At 38.1% G+C, this 19,070-nt stretch overlaps 3 protein-coding genes across 6 annotated transcripts in view; all 3 read right to left on the bottom strand.

The window, feature by feature from the left end:
* The window catches only part of LOC135161084 (putative polypeptide N-acetylgalactosaminyltransferase 9), a 90,087-nt gene extending 83,799 nt beyond the window's left edge, over window positions 1-6,288 (bottom strand). Inside the window, exon 1 of one of the 2 annotated variants that reach the window (XM_064118357.1) lies at window positions 5,883-6,288. The gene's annotated coding sequence lies outside the window, so the exon portion shown is untranslated. The remainder of the gene's footprint in view (window positions 1-5,882) is intronic. The other variant, XM_064118355.1, reaches the window with a different exon arrangement.
* Window positions 6,289-7,508: 1,220 nt separating this feature from the next.
* Window positions 7,509-11,934, bottom strand: LOC135161337 (uncharacterized). 2 transcript variants are annotated; one of them, XM_064118814.1, is made up of 3 exons: window positions 11,584-11,934; window positions 10,514-10,632; window positions 7,509-9,508 (listed from the first exon to the last, which is right to left on the bottom strand). In XM_064118814.1, the coding sequence occupies exons 1-3, from the start codon at window positions 11,643-11,645 to the stop codon at window positions 8,547-8,549; spliced, it is 1,143 nt and encodes a 380-aa protein (XP_063974884.1). In that variant the 5' UTR covers window positions 11,646-11,934; the 3' UTR covers window positions 7,509-8,546. The 2 variants fall into 2 exon arrangements, with proteins under 2 accessions (XP_063974884.1, XP_063974882.1); XM_064118812.1 differs by lacking the exon at window positions 11,584-11,934 and adding an exon at window positions 11,047-11,529.
* A 1,345-nt stretch (window positions 11,935-13,279) lies between these two features.
* LOC135161255 (rac GTPase-activating protein 1-like) lies at window positions 13,280-18,101 on the bottom strand. Of its 2 annotated transcripts, none has more exons than XM_064118673.1 (7): window positions 17,908-18,101; window positions 16,923-17,152; window positions 15,805-16,843; window positions 15,476-15,678; window positions 15,246-15,397; window positions 14,697-15,130; window positions 13,280-14,575 (listed from the first exon to the last, which is right to left on the bottom strand). In XM_064118673.1, the coding sequence occupies exons 3-7, from the start codon at window positions 15,887-15,889 to the stop codon at window positions 13,542-13,544; spliced, it is 1,908 nt and encodes a 635-aa protein (XP_063974743.1). In that variant the 5' UTR covers window positions 15,890-16,843; window positions 16,923-17,152; window positions 17,908-18,101; the 3' UTR covers window positions 13,280-13,541. The 2 variants fall into 2 exon arrangements, with proteins under 2 accessions (XP_063974743.1, XP_063974745.1); XM_064118675.1 differs by having other exon boundaries at window positions 15,805-16,347; window positions 17,908-18,096.
* Window positions 18,102-19,070: the final 969 nt, after the last annotated feature.

The following is a 19,070-nucleotide window of genomic DNA, read 5'->3' as shown; positions in this document are numbered from 1 at the left end:
AGTTCTGATACATATTACGGACTTGACTTTCTTTGACAAGTTTTTACTTGAAAGTTTTCATAACAGACAACAATGTCATTGCAATAAAAACAACAATGAGTCATTATGTGGCAAAGAAAAGCGTTTAAACGGTAACACCCGACTGTCCCAATTCCATTTAATGGTAATCGATACTAATGTGCTCAACGCCATAAACGATTGACTCACTCAAACTTCACCTGTAGGCAACACCTCAGGGTATTCGATAATTCATCATACTCAAGGGGAATTAAATGAATTCGTCGATTAGAGAATGGTCGATGATTATCAGTCATCGCTTATGTTGATTTGTTGAAACTTTCCCTTGCTATCGAAATGTAACTTTGAAAATGATTTTTTTATGTTACTTTGAAGCGATTCCGGTTGATATGACACGTCGACATATGATGTTTTTCCAGAAATGTGTAAATAACTCTACACAGCAGAAACATGTGCTTGAATTTCACACACAAAACAAACAAGTGTTTAGTTGTCTCAATTCACGTTCTAAATTCCAGAAAATTTTGATTTTTTTTTTTAATTTTTGTTGGAACTATTTAAAAACCGATAGTTGCCAACCGCAATTACCACACATCGTTTATCGTCTCCGTAGACCGATAACTAGGTTCGATTCTAATGAAACCATTATTTCAACAATTGATATATGACGACGATTTTTGATCACGTGATCCACTCGAACCTCTCAAACAATATATTGAACAGTGTCTGAGATATAAAAAGTAAAAATTTCTGCGATGAACATATCATCGAATAAATACTTCTCTTTGTATCTCATCCATTACGACATGGCCTAGTCTCACAAGTACATTCAAAGTTGCGGTGTACCGTCGGTAAATAGAAATTCGTGCTCGACTCGTGTGTCAACTTATCCACGTGTATAACATACCAGTGAATTCTCGTGCTTAATCGTATACCCGGTAACAAAAGATAACAGAAAGCATTTTCTCCGCTTTGAACGGAAACCTCGTGAATTTTTGTTGTCAAAAAAAAAAATGGAGAAAAAGTTTTTTTCAATGAGTAATCATGGGCATTCATAACAAGGCGTACTCAAACACAAACGTCAGGCCACCTGAATGCTTTTTTATTCAGCAAAAGTTATCGAGAGTGGTATTGTAGCTGTGTTTGTTGGGACCTCCATTGTCGGAGTACTAATACATTTAACAATGGTTCAACAAATAGACGAGTTACAGAGTTTCGTTTGTTCACTGGTACGAAAGTTCTGGTCTTGCTATTTTTTGGGGGTGAACAAATCAGAGATGTTGTGGTGCGGGGTTGATATAAGAATTTACAAAAGAGGATGATCGATACTACAATTATTACGTTATCCACTGCCAGCAGAGATTGTAAAATGAAAAGGAAAAAAATTTTTAATAAAATCGATACCAATCAACGACCAAAATTCCGAACGAGATTTTTTTTTTACATAAAATCAAGAAAAAAAAGTTTTAAAAATCACATCTCCGCAGGGGATTGGATAAAAAAATCTAATAAAATTCTGGAGATCATCTTCCACGTACCGTTACTCCAAAAAAAAAATCGCAGTTAATGGTTGACGGGGTCAAGGTCAACGACTTGTCGATTGGACACGGAATACCTCATATATTTTACCAAGAGAACTTTTTTCTAACACGGTAATTCTATCTAAAATTCTGTCATTTTTTTTTCCATTGATACTACACAAAGCTCTTCAACAGTCCCACCAACACCAACAACTCTCGACTGAAAAGCAATATCCACAATTCCAACAACCAATACTCTCGATCCAAGATAAAATTTTTTTTTTTCTTGCACAGAGCAACAGACGGACGAGTACAGTCAAGGAATACCAAAATGAGAGAGGCCACTTGGAGAAGGCAACCGGTTTAACCACATGTTTGTTCGGAGTCTCGCGATATGTGCAATGGGATCTCCGTACAATACTCTCTCAACCGACTCCCCGTGATTCACCGTTAAGTATTATAACCTATACAGTGCACTATCCAAGTACTACATGCAATTTTAATGCCCAACATTCAGAGAACTCAGTCATTGGATGGACGATGCATTGATTCCCAATGGGACCAATTCAAGCATGTCGTTAATATTTGTACTCATTCAGGCGAAACTACAATTCAAATTGTTGAGAGAATCATCAAACTATTCAATAAATTGTTGAAAGCTCTTATTCATTTATTCAATATCATCATGAAAATAATTTAAGTATATTATTGAAGGTTTAAAATTACGTTTAAATTAAATTCATCGGTTTACTTGGAAATTGTCTGTTTATATCAATAAAAATATTCCAATTATATAGAATTTATTATATCTAACCGAGGCGTTGTTTACTTAACCAAATCAAACATTTATTCATTCCTAATTATGACGTACATTTAATCTGAGTGGAAACAAATCAAATGTACGCCTGGATAAGCAATTTCCCAGGTGCTCTTTTCACATAAATATTTATCGGCGAAATATTTCAATTCAAACCGTAAATATTGCGACGAATATACCAGAAGGTCAATTACTGAAATTATTACCATTCTCAGTAGACAGTGATGTGAAAAAATTGCATGAAATAAAGGTATTCCTCCAAATCAAATATTTATATGAATATTCGATGAAAAATATACAAAGAACAAAAAAAAAATACCAAACCCTAAACTCTCCCAGAATAGTTCCGCTAGTCGATAGTTGAATAATCGAATATTGATTTGAGGTGCATTGGAATGAATGATGGATTTTTCATTTGAAAGTAGTAACCATTACCGAGTATACATACCACCGATTGAATCGAAAAACAAAGAAATACCGGAACAACAGACTCTCCAAAAAAGGACGTCGGGTGTATCGAATCTTTTTGACGGGTCATAGAATATCTGTGAGAGTGAGTGAGAGAGAGAGAATGAAAGGAATGGAATAAATGCGTTTACAGGTGGACATACAACGGTATGTTGGGAGGCGTCGAGGGAGTCATTTAAAAGTTAAATTCACATCCAACGGACTATAAATATATTAACTGATGTAGGTTAAAATGCGCACCCGGCGCATGATAAATCTACCATTGTGCGCAATATTCACAAGTATATGGCCTATACTATCCAAAATCTTTGATTCTGTTTCGAAGCAGTGCACCGAAATTTTTGTAAATATTGATGAGAATAAATTCATTTTTAACGAAAGAGACTTTCGAAAAGGCACTGCAGTTCGATATTTGCATACCATATGCAATATATTCCTTTTAAGGTGTTAAAGAACAAAACAAGGAAGATACGTAAAAACCAAATCAGATACAGAATTAATATTCTTAACATCGAAATATGACATTTAAAAAATATATCAGATTGAAAAATAGTTGAAAAACATGATGTTCCTAATTTTTTTCATTTCAATAACGAGTGATAAAAAATTGTGGGGAGTCGGGAGTGTTTCAATCGGTTAAAAAGGTAAATCCCCCACCACCCTCAACCGCCCCCCTCCCATTCTACGATATCAGCCGATTGCCGCCCATGGAAGAGGTTTGTAATTTAAAGGTAACTTGGCAAAATTCATTGAAACTCGTTCGACGTCCTTTCCGTTGGCGTGGAATTGTCGTGAAACTTCCATCCAACCCAGTTTTCGTACCAGCTGGTATCAGAGGCCCATTAGAACAAACTAGAGCGACGTATTTAAACCACCTCACCCATCTACAGAGAAAAAAAAAACTCATAGAAAGGAGAAAAAGAAACGTAAAAAAAAAACGTGATTTGATGAAAATGGAGCAGAGAGGGAGAAGAAGAAAGCCAGTTGTTTCCCTTGAAGGGATAGTCTCGTCAAACTACAACGCAACCTTCGTTATTCTCACAGCTGAATTTTTTGTGGAAAAAGGGTGACAACAACCACAACAAAAGAAGAGAAGAGATAGAGAGGAGTGAGGAAACGTTGAGGAACTAAACTCCTGAAGAGTGAAGAAAAGTGACGAGACTGGGGATGAGACAAAAAAATATTGAGAGGGAGAAAAATCCCAGACAGCAAGAAAGCACGAGCATGCGAGGGAGTGAAGATGTCGGAGGGAAAATAATAAAAAAAAAAAATATGAAAGACGACTATGGAATGAAATGCACGGAATAAATTTCAGATGCCAGGGGGTATACCCTCTAATTTATACTAATATTCTTTCATCTTTTTTTTATTTATTCTTCTGTTGGATTGGAATTTCTTCATCAATTGTTTGCTACTAATTAAATCAGTATCTCGTCAAAATAAATAATTCCCCCCATTTTCCTCATCAATATAAATAATTACATGTCATTGAGTGACACTACACGATTGTAACAATGTAATAGGAACAGTAATTGCGTCCTCAAAGGAAGCCGAGGGTCTTTTGACAGTACAAAAGAAAATAAGGTTCAACGACTCCGTAAATTAAATTAAATCCAGATATTTTAATTACAGCACTGCCTGTTTGGATATTCTCTCGTAAAAAGACATCTGCACCGCTTGAATTAATCACAAAACAATTTTATGAATATGAAATTCCAAAGTTTGAATTTGTCCATTAAAAAATTCACTTCTCCGAAGTGAATTTAACTAGCAAAGTATAAAATTGTCGGTTGTAAAGAAGAGAACGAAGGAATATCCTTTATATTTCATTGAAAGGAGTCGTAAACAACAGGTAAAAGTGTCGAGCGATAAACAGTGAATTAAAAATTATCCACGCTTCGCTGTGAAGTGGAGTAGCATAAACCAAAGGATGATGAGGTGCCGATGAACTTGTAGAATTAATACGTTCTATAGACTGGTAAAGGTCGTTACCTCCGACCACTCTCTACCAAGCACAGGTTATAAAATGACCTATACCAATGGTTAATGCGCGAACCGGATTGCATAGTTGTTTGGTATAATTTTTCAAACGACCGTCAAGACTAAAATAATTCACAAATGCTCGCAATGGATTTTACATACACGCAGGTTCATTAAGTATTGACAATACACAAGTGGGACAATCCCAGGTGAAAAATGAATATTCGCTATTATTTTTCCTCTCATTTTCATTAATTTACGATTTACGATCCCGTTGAAATTTCCCGAATTTTCAATTACCCCAGAGAGTGTGAAAAATTATTGAAGATATATTTCCAATTTTCTCTTCACATTACAAAAAAAATAAAAATAAATTATCAATTTTCAATGCCAATGTATTCTACAATTTCAACGCAACTGTTGGACAATAAAAATTCTGTAAATGTACCCGGAAAAGTCCGACAAAATTTTTTATCCATGAGTGTAATGATGGATCTCCTGAAGTGATTTTACAAATAAAAATTAATAGTCATAGGTGAACCAGCAATTTTATAATTCCTGTACAAATCCCGAGTGCCGTTAACCTCTAGCTCATACTATTATACCACATCTTGTCGTGCTTCACCTCATCATCCAATTTTCCTTCATGAATCAATAATTTAACACTCCCAGAGTGAATAAAAAAAATTTAATAACAATCGTTTGAATTTCTCCCAGCTCTACCATTCATCAAAAAATATTATCGATTCAAGGAAATTCATTATTCCGTAATGTTTACCCACTAGAAAAACCCACCAATAACTTGTTATTTTTCATTGAACCCGATATCAAGGACACGCGAGTCCCTCGCAATCAACGCGAAGCACACACTAACCTGTGTACCTGATTCACGGCCACATTAAGCATCCCCTCAAAGCCCACAATTTACCAAATGCCACCAACCCTACACATTGAACCCTGCCATCACTCCTGTATCTCGCAATAGTACGAGTCAAGACTTTATCACCGAGTAAATAAAGATTACAACCCATATTCCATAAGCCCATTAATCGAAAATGGACTAAAAAGTATAAACTAACCTCGAGTACAAGTCGATGCAGCCGTAAAAGAGTTGTTCAGCAGCCGTGAAAAATAACTTAAAAAAAAAAGAGACTCCAAACTTGAAATAGCTCACGTTTTCACACTGAAGCACGCACCTTGTGGCTTTCAACATAAACAAACAAATAAAATCACTAATTAAACGTGACAAAAAAAATCACAGTCGCATCGTATCACCGATAAAATAACTCACAATAACGAAAAACACTCGAATAACGTGTGAATATAATTAAAATAACGCGTCTGTTTACACGAATTGTTCCGCGCACCGGGAGAGAATTAACAACACGGAACCGCGTTGTTACACGGAGCGACCGGCTTAAACTGCTTTCACGAGCGGCAACAGATGTTCACTATACCGCGCTAAACTTGCTACTGACGCTAACGTCTCGCGGATACCAGCTATACCACCGGCACACAACTCTTTCCCCACCCTCCCTCCAATATCCAATCGCGCATCTCTTCCCCCACTGCGCCACGGGGAGCCATTAGCAGAGCAGCGACATGTACACGTTTGCGCAAGCGCATCGGCACTCGCTACACTGTATCGGACTCGCATTCCTCCCGTTTCCCTTTCTCGCCCGGCTTTATCTGGCCCTCTTTCGCTCATGAGATTTCTTTAATCTTGGCATCACTTCTATGGCAAAATCGGCGAAATGAGATTGCGCTAAATGCTAATATTGGGGGTGACACGGTACACCGTGAAAAAATTTACGTATAAATTACATAACCGTTTAGTAATCGTCTTGTGCACGTTGAATAAATGTATCGGGAAGGAGCATTCACTGCGAAAAACGGTACATGCTATGAGGCCGTTAATGACGTCAGAATGATATCACTATAGGGCGGTAAATTTAAACCTTAGTAATTATATCTTGCAAATTTTTCCAATCGATAAAATCGTTTCGGGTAACATTTATTCGCCGATCTATCGTGGCATAAAATATCTGTATTACAAAAATCGATTCACAAAGATTATTTGCTGGAAAAAAAAATTTGTCTTCATTTTGATTCTGCGGAGGATTTGTCCCATTTGTTTTTATGAATTTCTCCAAAAATAAATTGGGTGACATTGCAGAGTGGAGGGAAATAGACTAGCTATGAATCCACTTCAATTTCCCATATTTCCCATTTATGCAATGCGGACAAACGTTCCAATCTGCCCAACCCTTCCTAAAGAGCGACTTCATCCATTATAAAGAAATAATTGAACATCGATATTGAAGTGGTGAGGGGAGAGGCAGAGGGAAAATATCGATATCTTCGATATTTGGGACTGAGAAATATCGATTAAAAATTACCGATGTGCCCAAATATCGATGAAACATCGAACGTCCCTCCTGTGAATCATGAGAAATAACGTGGTGAGAGGGGATGGAAAGAGCCTTTGAAGGCTGATGTGCTTGAGAGGGTAGAACAATGATGAGAACACAGGGTTTGAACAATGCCGTATGGTGGGTGAATCCACACAGCATTGTTCAATGCCGAGAACATACAGTAACTCTAGTATCTAGTCTGATACAAACTGAATGCGTTAGAGCTTCGTGCTCACAGGGTGGATCACAAACAAGGCGTGTCCACTCTGTTCATTGAGATACACTACTTCGTCGCCCCCAAATAATTTATTAATGAATAAAACTGATACCAGGATATTGATTGACAAATTATGATCTTTCATTGCTCAATTACATGACTACTGTAAACAAATTTATCTTAAATAATTGGAGTTTGAATAGGCACCCGCAGATTGTCAGGTGTCACATTCATCGGTGAGGAAGAAAATTGAAAAACTCAGGGTCAATTTTTAACTTGAATGTCTGGAAATTGCGGCAACACCAGGTATATGAATATGTTCCCTGATATAACGTTATACCGCATTGCGACGATTATGAAGCATTGTCTTCGAAGGCTAGAGGGTGTTGACATAATTAATAACTCATTCTATGGACCCACGTTCATTCCCATGTAAATGCACCTGAGTATTAGCGCATTCAATGCGACAATTTTCGTGGCATTGTGACACTATTTGATATCCCTGCATGAATAATTTTCGGTATATAAATTTTATCAACATGATTATTGTATTATTTAAACGAGAATCATCGGATATTTTGATTAAAGCCTAAGTGTACTTTCTTCTGAATATTATCGGATTTTTCTCTTCATTTACTTCTTTAATCATGAAAACCATGTGATTGTTTTTTCACTGAGATTGTCAACAATTTAAAATGTATTTATAAAAAGTTGGAAACTTTCAAAACATCTTTTGAATGAATATTGAGAAATAAGTGAGCAATCGGAGAAATTATACATGATGTAATATCGTGAAAGCTCCCGATTGTGTTAATATTTATTCCTCATAAACTGCTCATTCCACCACTATCACTAGAACAACATACAATAGATCATAAAGTAGTATTTATTTATTTTTGTCACCCCAAAAACAGCTGTCAACAGCTGTTTTCAAATGTCAAGTTCGACTTGTCTTCAGTGTATCAAAAAAATATAATAGCTCGATTATTTGTACTCATTATTATCCGTAAAAAACTAGTCGTTTAACACATACTTTAAGCACGACCTCTTATAAAAAAAACATGCAAATGACTCGAAAAAATCGATTTCCGGTGGAACTTGAATTCAAGTTCTTATAATTTATATCGTTCGAAGTCTATGGAATCAAGAAAATGCCTCTGCATCTGTGTAAGCTCATTCCAGGGAAAGTATACCTGTCTCTCCCCTCTAACTTCCATATTCACTGTCTCATTCACAAATTCTCGACACCCAGGAGGTGCATTCTCTTTATCCTCGCTCTTATTCATTTTTGTACCCCCCAGGAATTTCTTGAGAATCATCTTTTTCGGTGGCAATTGATTTTCCTTATCACCTCCTAGGATGTGATTGGAGTTACTGTCTGTTTCCTGAGAATGTCCACCATTCGAAAGGAACAATGACATTGAAGACACACTTGAAGACACATAATAGTCATTGTAGATGACATTTTCATTTACCTCCTGGAGGACTACAGCCATGTGATTATCCCTGAACTCCTCTGTGATGTTTCCAACACCGTCGATCCCCTGATTGAAAATAAAATCCCCAGCGACGTTCTCAGGGTTCTCAAGGCTCTGAAGAAAGTTTTCCTCGGGTTCTTCTACAGTATTTAAGGGCACCTGACGGATCAAGGCATCCAACTCCAGTGGATCAGAGATATTTAATTGGGATTCAAGGTAAGGAATCTCGTGCACATGTGATTTATTTTGTTCTGGTAACTCATTACCAGAGTACATGGTGTCGAGCTTCTCAGATACCTCTATCGAGTCGTCCTCATCATCTGATGACTCCAATTGCTGCTGAATCTTCTGAAGTGTCTGCTGACTAATTCTGGTAGAGTGTCTGCGCACCACGGGTGATAATTGAAATATCGTGCTCGATTGCGACCAGTCAGAACTAGTTTCGATGAATTCAGATCTGATGATTTTGCAGCTGGACCTATGGGTATGGCCATGGATTTTATATTTTGGCGGAGTCAGGATGCCAGTTGGTCGTTTCTTTGGGTGAGAAGATGCACAGTGGTTGTACCAGTCACCCTTTGTCGTCATCTTTAAACCTTTGTGGGAGGGAACATAGTGAGAATTAGAGGGGAAATTTATTTGTTGGGAATATGACTAAGGAATTACGGGGAACCATGAAAAAAAGAAGGTAATTGCACTTACTGATGAACTTATATATATATATATATATAACCGCCTTAATGATCTTGCCACTCTTTTAAATTGGAATTCAAACCAACATCCGGGAGTACAATTGAGTTGATTGAAAGCACGAATATACGAAGAGGCTCATGTCCTAATGATTTTCGAAAATGAAGAGGTATTTGTAGGTTTACCTGGCTTCCATTTGAAAGCAAAAAAAAATTCCAAAAAAATATTTGATCAAGAAGCCGGTTCATTAAAGATACTTGTAAAGTGGTATATTCTTATTGTCGAGATAATTAGCAAAAATTATACGCTTCAACTAGTTTTAAATAACTTTAAACAAGAGGTAGTCTTCCTCCTGTTCTACTCTTCTTCACCACAAATGAGCAATGTGGGTGGGGGGAAGCTTCTTGATACTTATATTGGTTTACGATACGAGTCGTTGAAACAAACATATGTAATCTTTACTACGATCTCTGGTACAACCAGAAAGGACACCCAAGACGCTCACGGGGCATGAGTATTTGCTTTACGAAATCAGATCGATTGTGTACTATACATAGACACTGCAGGGTCTTTTCAAAGTGAAATAGCAGTCATACGATCACTCAACGAGTGCTTCAAATTCCCTAATCTTGATTGCTGAGCAGCATACGTTTTTTTTCATGTATTTTGCATTTTATTAAATTTTCATGCCTCGTTCAATTTTAGGGACATATAAGGATTTTTATGTTTCCTTTTCAACCCTATTGGCTGACATAAGCGATGATCTTTTAATAAAAATTTGGAGGGAGTAGTAAATTGATGGTAAATCGTGGTGGGCATCTTCGCCTTCGCCTCGGGCATGAAATGTACTATTTTATATTGATCTCAACTGATAGTTGAAAAGCCCCTATTTTTATTATGAAAAGACTCACCACAACACACCCGTGTGATTGTTTTGTCGTGAATGCGTCTTTCATGACGTTGAACATTAAACCTTCTTTCGCTCTCATAGGAGCAGGCTCTGCATTGGTACAGTGTCTGGCTCTCCAACCTAAACAAAGAACCATAAAACCTGTAATGCTCATTACTCCGTGTATCTAAACCCACAAAATCCTCCATTCCAGTAATTCCGGAAAATGAATATGGCTTTCGGAGAATCCGATCTCTTCGAAAGTCACACCATTCTCCTTCCCCAATCAATACCCACCAATTAAAACATCGCAATTACCCTTATTACTGAGGCTATTATCCCTTCACAAAATAACATTAATCCTTAATGGACATTTCTCCATAATGGAATATCAAAATCACTCAAGATAATTATAACATCGTCACTTTGCCTCCCACAAACTTCAAAATCCCCATTCACCAGGTACAGTAGCCTCCAAATTCATCAACCCAACTACAATATTCGTCAAACAAAGAAACATCAAGTCAGATATTGAATAGAGTAATTAGTAATTACCACTCAACAAATAACAGCATAGAAAACATGGGAATCCCACCGTAATCACTCAATTCCTCTAATTCCTCAATCCTCCCTCACGAGGCAACACACAAATAAAAAAATAACTCACCGAATGTGGAATAATAATAACTCGTGATAATAAACATGCCATTTGCAAAAAAAAATGAGGCGACATCGGCGGCCATTTTAATCTACCGGCAACAAATAGAAACATAAATATCAATGGAATTGTCACTGCATATTCTTCAAAAATTTATAACTTTCCATTCCACCAGGCACAACCTCTCTCATCGGCTTCCTCATGACGAGCAACCACCACTCAACAATAATGAAAATTCTCTCAATCGCCATAAATAAATATTATTTAACATAAATGTACAATGCTATGGCAAATAAAATGGCGGTGAACTCTTCGATTCTATTTTTTGATTCTAATAACTGAAGATACCTCTGGGGGCACTCGACCCAAAGAACCCCCCATTCGGGAGGATATTAATTACTCCACCGGATTCCCCAAATCGAGTGAGTACTCACTGTCGATCGTCATTTGTCGTCACCTTCAGTTCTCTCCCTCGTCCTCGCAAGCTCCTCTTCATTCTCGGTATTTTCCTTCGAAAAAACGTCAACAAAGCGACGTGAACACTCGATAATTGTACTGAGGAATTAGCTAATACTGATGTGCTCTCAACGACGTAGTAATACGAACTAAAACCTATCGAATGTAAAATGAAGAAAGCCAACAAGAGTTCCCTCAACTTCGGTTGACCGGCAAAACAGCGTAAGGATACCAACTCACTCCCTCCATCCCCCCTTTTGCTATGTAGCGGTCTACCCTTTGTAACGCACAAAGGCTCCAACCAAAATATAAACACTACGACGAACACGTGCGATTAGGTCTCTGTTTCATTTTTCGTACGCTGAGAGAAAAATATCGAATTTTTTATGGAATGCATGGCGAGCTGGGGTGATATGGGTACCTTTTTTGTCAAAATTCGTGGCCGCAATTAACATTGTTTAATTGCTTTAAATATTCACCTTCAAATTATTCAATTGATTTCATTACTATCCGAGTAAATGTAAAATAGTTGACTTCGAGAAAAATTCATATTTTAATTGTGGAGTGGTTCATAAATTTAGCCCCTTTGATACTTTTCCAAATTTGGTTCCAAGGCCCTTTCGTACTTTTACATAAACATAAAATTTAGATGCCCCTGACAAAAATTGTTTTCTGAACATGGATTATATTGATTTTTGTAAATAAATGCATTGGGAAAAATGAATATTGAATGTGTGGAGGAAAAGAAAGCAACAGCAGTGGATGATACCAGTGCAATATATTGTTTCTTTGTATGTATGCTCAATCATTGCTGTTACCTTTGAAGTATCAATCTTCCACCCCCAGCGAGTCTCGAGGGGTGGGCATGTGGTTCTCACCTTCCTCCAAGTACTGTCGCAGCATTGAAATTCAAAGGAACTATACCGCCAATGCTCAGGTGAGCCTTACCCAGAAGAATATCCTCTCTGTAACCATAAACAGAAATTCTCCCGGGTTACACCCCTAGTTTTGCCAACTTTACTTGAATTCCCTCTTCCCCTTGGCAACAGTGTGCAAGTTTTCATGATTCAAGCCAGTCCCATCTGGATTGCTAGAAATATATGTCGATTCTTACACGTGTGTAGACATTTTTTCCTTTCTACTGGAGAAGAGCAAAGTTTTCCTGGGTGCTAGAAAATTTTAGACACGTATAACCAAGGTTTTCTATACATGTAACAACATAAATATTTTCACAGGAAAAACTCCTTTCCAGTGAGACTGGAACAGGATGCATTGACGCTCTGTTGCTCAGTTTCTTCTTTAAATAAGGTTTATTGTTCCACCAGTGCTCAATAGTGCCTTTTCTTTCATTCGTAAACGAAAAGTCGAAACGCATAAATTAAAAGACTTTTCCATTTACTAGTAAGCAAAATATGGAACAGGTAGGCATTCGCTGATGGTTTCTACCAAATAAAAAATATAGGGCCGGTTATCTCTGGCTCCTGTAACACCTGAGGTCCTTTTGAAGAAAGGTAGTTGACAAAGCGGCGCCATCTTACTGCAAAGGCTCAGAAACGTGTTCAAAATTTTTTTATGATTTCATATAATGCCCCTACCTCCCATCCAATTTTACTATTAAAATATTGAGGACGAAATTAAAAGTCCTCTATTTTTATTAATCCAATCAACTTCATAATTGTTGTATAAAAATTAGAGCTTTTATTAAGTATCCACTCGAATCATTAATACATTTTACAAACAATTTACATTTCTCTAAAATTCACCCCCCTTCCTTCTTCTCCGCGCTTGTGCTGAACTTAAATATTAATTCCAAAAAAATCGGTGAATTGATTAGAGTGTTTGTCTTAAAAAGCAATATCTGATCAGCAAGTGTATATTATCACCACTACCAAGTTAACGTATCTCCAAATATATTAAATTAGAATGGAAATCACCTCTAGATGCCACTCCGAAGAGGAGGGGTAGCAAAGTACTTCTTATTTTTCCTTAAGAACGATCTACTAGACCCCAGGGGAGTATTGAAGAAGCCCCTGGATGTCGTTCGTTTCAGGAGGGATTCTGTTGACGGTGTGTGCCTCAGTTCTCCCATCTTCGGTGTCCCTACATCATTGATAATCTCAGGATTAACGAAATTAGCCCAGTAGTCTGAAGGAATCTTGAGGAGGCTCTCGACAATGGCAGCCTGGTTCTCAGTTTCGCTGAGCATACAAGTGGCTGTTGGCTCCTGACTGCTGTACCCAACCAATGTCGGGCCAAAGACCTTAGCGAGATTACTGATAGGCATTTTGCACTCTGGACTACTAGACACTCTCTGTAAATGAAGAACGAGAAAAGCTAGGGTGTCCCGATTCGGTTGTGGAAGCTCTGAGATGGCTTGATAGAGAGCAGCATCAGCATCCTGTTTGTCTACTATCTGAGTGGCATGAACAAAGTCCCCTAGAAGTCCAACTGTAATCAAGGGCTCTCTCAGGGATCTCAGGAAGTCTTTCAATGTTGAACAAATTGTCGAGATATCCACGTCTGATAGACATGGAGCCCCCTTGCCCTTCAGAAACTTCTCCTTCAGACATTTAACGTCTGAAGAACCACCACTTATTCTGTATAATCCTTGCTCACTCATTCCTCGTAATTCTATCTCATTGATGCAGTGAACTACTAGAGATGGCACCATTGGGGCTGTCATTGGGGTGTAGTCAGCGATGGTTCCTGTAGCACCTCGAAGAGTTGGGGTATTTCCTGCTGGCACACATGGCAAGGGCAGCAGATCTTTGCATTCAGCATGAGTGGCAGCTCTACAGTCCTTGCATTTAAGGGCTATTCTTCCGAAACGAATTCTCTTTCCACAGGGAGAGCATGTCTCTGGCTTCAAGACTGATTTTCCAACGAAATTGTGGGTTCGAAGGATTTTTGTGTGGAAGGTGTAGCCTCCGATGTTGGGACTAGGCTTAAAAATTCCCTCTGACTCTGAACCTGAAAAAGTAGCGATAATAACTTATTTCAAGAATGAATATATAAATATTATTAATCAAAATCCGCAGTAATAAAAACCATGTTGGAAGTATTAATTTCATTAAATTCATTGATGTCTGACCTGATGTGAGGTTTTCTGCCATTGGCGCTGAGGGTTTGGGGTAGGGAACCTCGCACGAATCTTTTTTGGGACGTGGACGTTCTGAACTTTTGCGACGTTTGCGAGAGTTCCCCGAAGGAGATTTGGGGTCCGTGTTCTCATCTGCAGGAAGGGCTTCGATAACTGAGGAAGCCGTTATGGCCCCTTCTTTTGGCATTACTACTGTTGTAGTAGCTATTATTCGATCTGAATTGTTCAGATCAGCAACTTTTTGAAGTGTACTCCGACGTTTTTTCGTAGAATATTCACCACTAGGCCGGTGCTCTTTCCATTCACGTTTCTTCTGGTTCTGGCTGAGAAGAGCTGAGGCGTCCAAGTCATCCTCTGATTTTGAGAAACAGCTGAGGTCGCTTAGAAGAGAACCGGTGGAGTCCAGCTCCGCGATTGTGTTGAGTCTAGGAAGTAGACAATGTTCATTGATATAGAAACGATACTGAAATATTCAATATACTCAAAAGGTCTCTTTGAACCTGAATTTCTGGATCGTTCAAGCAATTTAATTACACTCACTTGTCATTTTGAAGGTCCCTTAGATGGGGATGGCTGTATCGTCCATTCAACGTCGTATTATTAAGGAATTGTAATTTTTCCCGAGTCTCATCGTTCAAATTTCTTCCCCCGTCATTGAATAGGAGATCACGAGCCAGAGCAATCTGCCTCTCCTGAAGAAATTTAATACATACAGTTTCATCAAGTTATTTATTCTAAATTATTAATTATTCAATGATATAGTAACTCACGAGTGAATTCCGTTGGTCCTCTGCTAATCGTCGACGCCGTTTTTCCTCGTCCAAGAGTCTCCGTGCATGACTGAGTTTTCTGTCTAGGTCTGCGGACTCATGGTGGGCCTTCTCCAGGGCTGTATGGAGCCGTTGGCACTCTTGAACTGATGCTAACCATTTTTGTCGCATTTCTTCCTGATTTATTGCAAATTGCAGGAACTCTAGATGAAAAGAAAAGTATAATTATAGAATTTGTGCCTTCTTCTCATCACCCAAATTATGTTTTGGTTTTTTAGTTATATCAACAATTTAGGATATATATTTGAAAAATGTTTGGATGTACTAACCTTCTTCACAAGCCCCATTAACAAGAACATTTGTGCACCTCACGAGCTCATCGTGTGTTGCCATAATGGAGAGTGACGTGGTCATGGTTACGAATAGACGAAAAAAACACCAAAATCCAATAGAAAATTACTCCATTCAGAGGTATGCAAAAACACTGACAAGCGTCGTTGAGTACGCTTCCTCAAGTATCGAGACTTTCCTCTAATCCCGGAGTTTAATTCAATTTCACTTGTAAAAATCACTCACAGGACGCTTCCCTTACTACAATGTGATCAGGGTATTAGTGAATAACATGATTTCAACGGAGAAATGTCTCAAAATGGGTCTGTTGGGGTATTGCGAGGGCTGAATGAATCACTTTGTGAACACCGTTGGAAACTATCCATCGACACCACAGGGACACACCGGGTGGTTTTCGGGTAACCGTTTCCCTCGAATTTCAAATTGCACCTAATGGATGACACCGGGACTTTCTCAGCACTGCCATCTCGTGTCGATTGATGCATCGGTAAAGTAGTTAATTGGCCATTCAATGCTGCCATCTATTCATATTTTGTTACGAAAGGGAATTTGAATAAGGGACTAGCAGGTGAAATTTTTTTGTAAACTAAAAATTGGAAAATTCATAAAAAATAACAAATAAAAGGGCAAGATGGTCTTGGTGCAATAGTACTGGGTTGAACCAGTCTTCTTATCCAATAGAATGAATGGACAATTTGTTAAGTAATGAGAGTCCATACGAAGTAAATGAAAATGGTTCGATCCATTAATTAAATCGGATTAAAAGATTAACTTATCAAGTCGTATGTAAAAAAATAGCGGATTCGATAAGACTGATTTCTTATCTTGTGGCATTGCCATTAGAAATCTAAGAATTCAACTGAAATAGGCGTATTTCAGTTCAGATAGTTCCAACAACTCTTATATACCCCCCATGTATACACGTCTTATATGTGAAGAAACTCTGAAATGATATTCCTTTGTTCTTTCACATTTCTTCCAACTTTCATTATACATTGACCTGATTCATTTGCCGATCTATAAAGATTAAAAAAGGTTACTTCTAGACTGGAATCAGCCTCATACAAATGGAAAACCCGAAAGAAAACCAAACTACCTTATTCTCTTATCGTCTTCCTGGACGTCGCGTGCAGCCTTATGGTAATTCAGTTGAGCTAAGAGTCCGCCTGTCGGTCAGCCTGGATCGGTTGGAGGGTTCTCAAGCCTCATTCCACCACCGAGGCGACTGACCCAGCCACCCCTACACAGTAAGTATCGTCGAAGGTAGCACATAATTTTATTTCACCAGTCCAAATGTCTTTCACTGTATTTCACGCACCGTGACCCCTAATATAAAATAAATTTCTCTGTTAGAATCACGAAATATATGATTTTTTCATAATAAAAAGAGAAGCGAGAGAAATGGTCTACCCCCTTGGGGGCGGGCTATAATTTTTACGAGGCGGTTCTACTCCTTCACACAATAATCACGCAACTTGCTGTAAGGTGGAGGAGGTCGAGCCATTAACGGCCTCCGAATTATCATGGCTGAGTCATCGCGCATGTACATATATAGCCCTATCTTACGCAGTTTGTTGCCACTGGGCTCATTGATTTTCGATCATGTTTCATGACCCTGCTGACCCTAGTGGAATAAGGATTGAAAAAGCCCAATACTATTTCTGTCCTAAATCAACAATTGATGTCTTTTTTTCTTCTGGCGCTCCACAATTTGGATAGGAAATTAAAGCTAATGATGAATAGCCCATAATTATTCATTCAGAAGCTGGGTCACCGTTAATTTTACGAAACTAGAACATTCTCTCATCCTAGAATATTTCTTTTGGTAAATAAAAAGAGCTCAATCAGTGAGAGATTCCAATATCACGGGTTTAAGTTATAATCTATTGACCGATTATAATTGCTGATTCAATTACTCTAATTCAATTCAATAAAACCAAATGGGATCATCAAATGCATCAGGGCCTTCATGACTATCACCATCATCATTATCAGCAACAAACTAACCGAGACAGGCGAGACCACCTACCGCTATTGTTGATCTAAGGGTGGCTAACCAATATCCTCGCTTTTACCCCTACCTCGACCTCCAACCCCATGCACGCCACCCTCTTCTCCACGTGACGACGGCTGGCGTCGGCGTCGAGGGGGTCACCAAGTCGAACACTGCGACAACCCCTTCACATGCCACCGCGAGTATCTCGTGGCCACGTGCGACTCTCTACAGTCCTGGCCCTCGAAAATGTCGGAAGTCCACTGTACAACAGTTAGGATTCTGCAAAATAAATTTATAGTTTAAACTAATTGAATTACTCATTTCCTCGATGTGAATGCAAGTGCTCCAAGTGTCAGGAATAAGTGCTCGTTATCACTTATCATTCATATTTTCATTCATGACGCAGTGCAGCGTTATCCACTATTTATTTTTATTATCGATTAGTGAAACGTTGAGAATGGAAAGTAAAATTGTGAAAGAGGAGAGTTACTGATCTGGTAATGTCAACAAAAAGGTAACAATTCATTTTTCTAACAGTAACACTCAGCAGATCACTACCTAAATCTAGGGATCACGTTTCAAATAAATAATCAATGCATGTTAATAACGTTGAGATGATGAAACTTATTTGTTAATTAAATGCATAGAAAAAACATTTATGCAGAAGTAGATGAATATGTACGGGTATTTTTTAATGAATTATTAATATTTTCACCATCAATTCATGGATGAATTGGCCCTTGACGTTTCCAATTATCGAGATCGAGAATATCGAACATTATCACCGGGCGATCCAGACATTGAATTCAACTGTTATAATTTCACCACTCGCTGCGAATTTCAATAGTCGGAGTTAAATGATTTTTTATACATTCAAATAGGTCGCATGATTTTTAAAACGCGGTCATATTTGTTGAAAAAATAATTGCTCGTAGAAAATAGCTGTTTACTAATTTTGATCTGACCCTATTTTCGGTCACGCACCGGTCCTGATACACGTGGATCAAGTATATTTCTTGCTTCCTACTGCATGAACGTTGTGAATGTAAAAAAAAATCATACTATGAATATGATAATCTAATGAGACAATAGCGTTGATTTACAATTTAACGTGTACAAATGGTAATTATAGGTGTGTAATGTGAGGTAATTTCTCATGACAGGAAAAAGATAAGTCTCACATACGGGAGGCAACATACACTTGGATAATGAATAGTAGCGACCCCATTTCGTGATTATAAAATCGAT

This window comes from Diachasmimorpha longicaudata, chromosome 4 (assembly GCF_034640455.1).
Source record: "Diachasmimorpha longicaudata isolate KC_UGA_2023 chromosome 4, iyDiaLong2, whole genome shotgun sequence".
NCBI lineage: Eukaryota > Metazoa > Arthropoda > Insecta > Hymenoptera > Braconidae > Diachasmimorpha > Diachasmimorpha longicaudata.
This window is presented reverse-complemented; position numbering and strand designations above follow the sequence as displayed.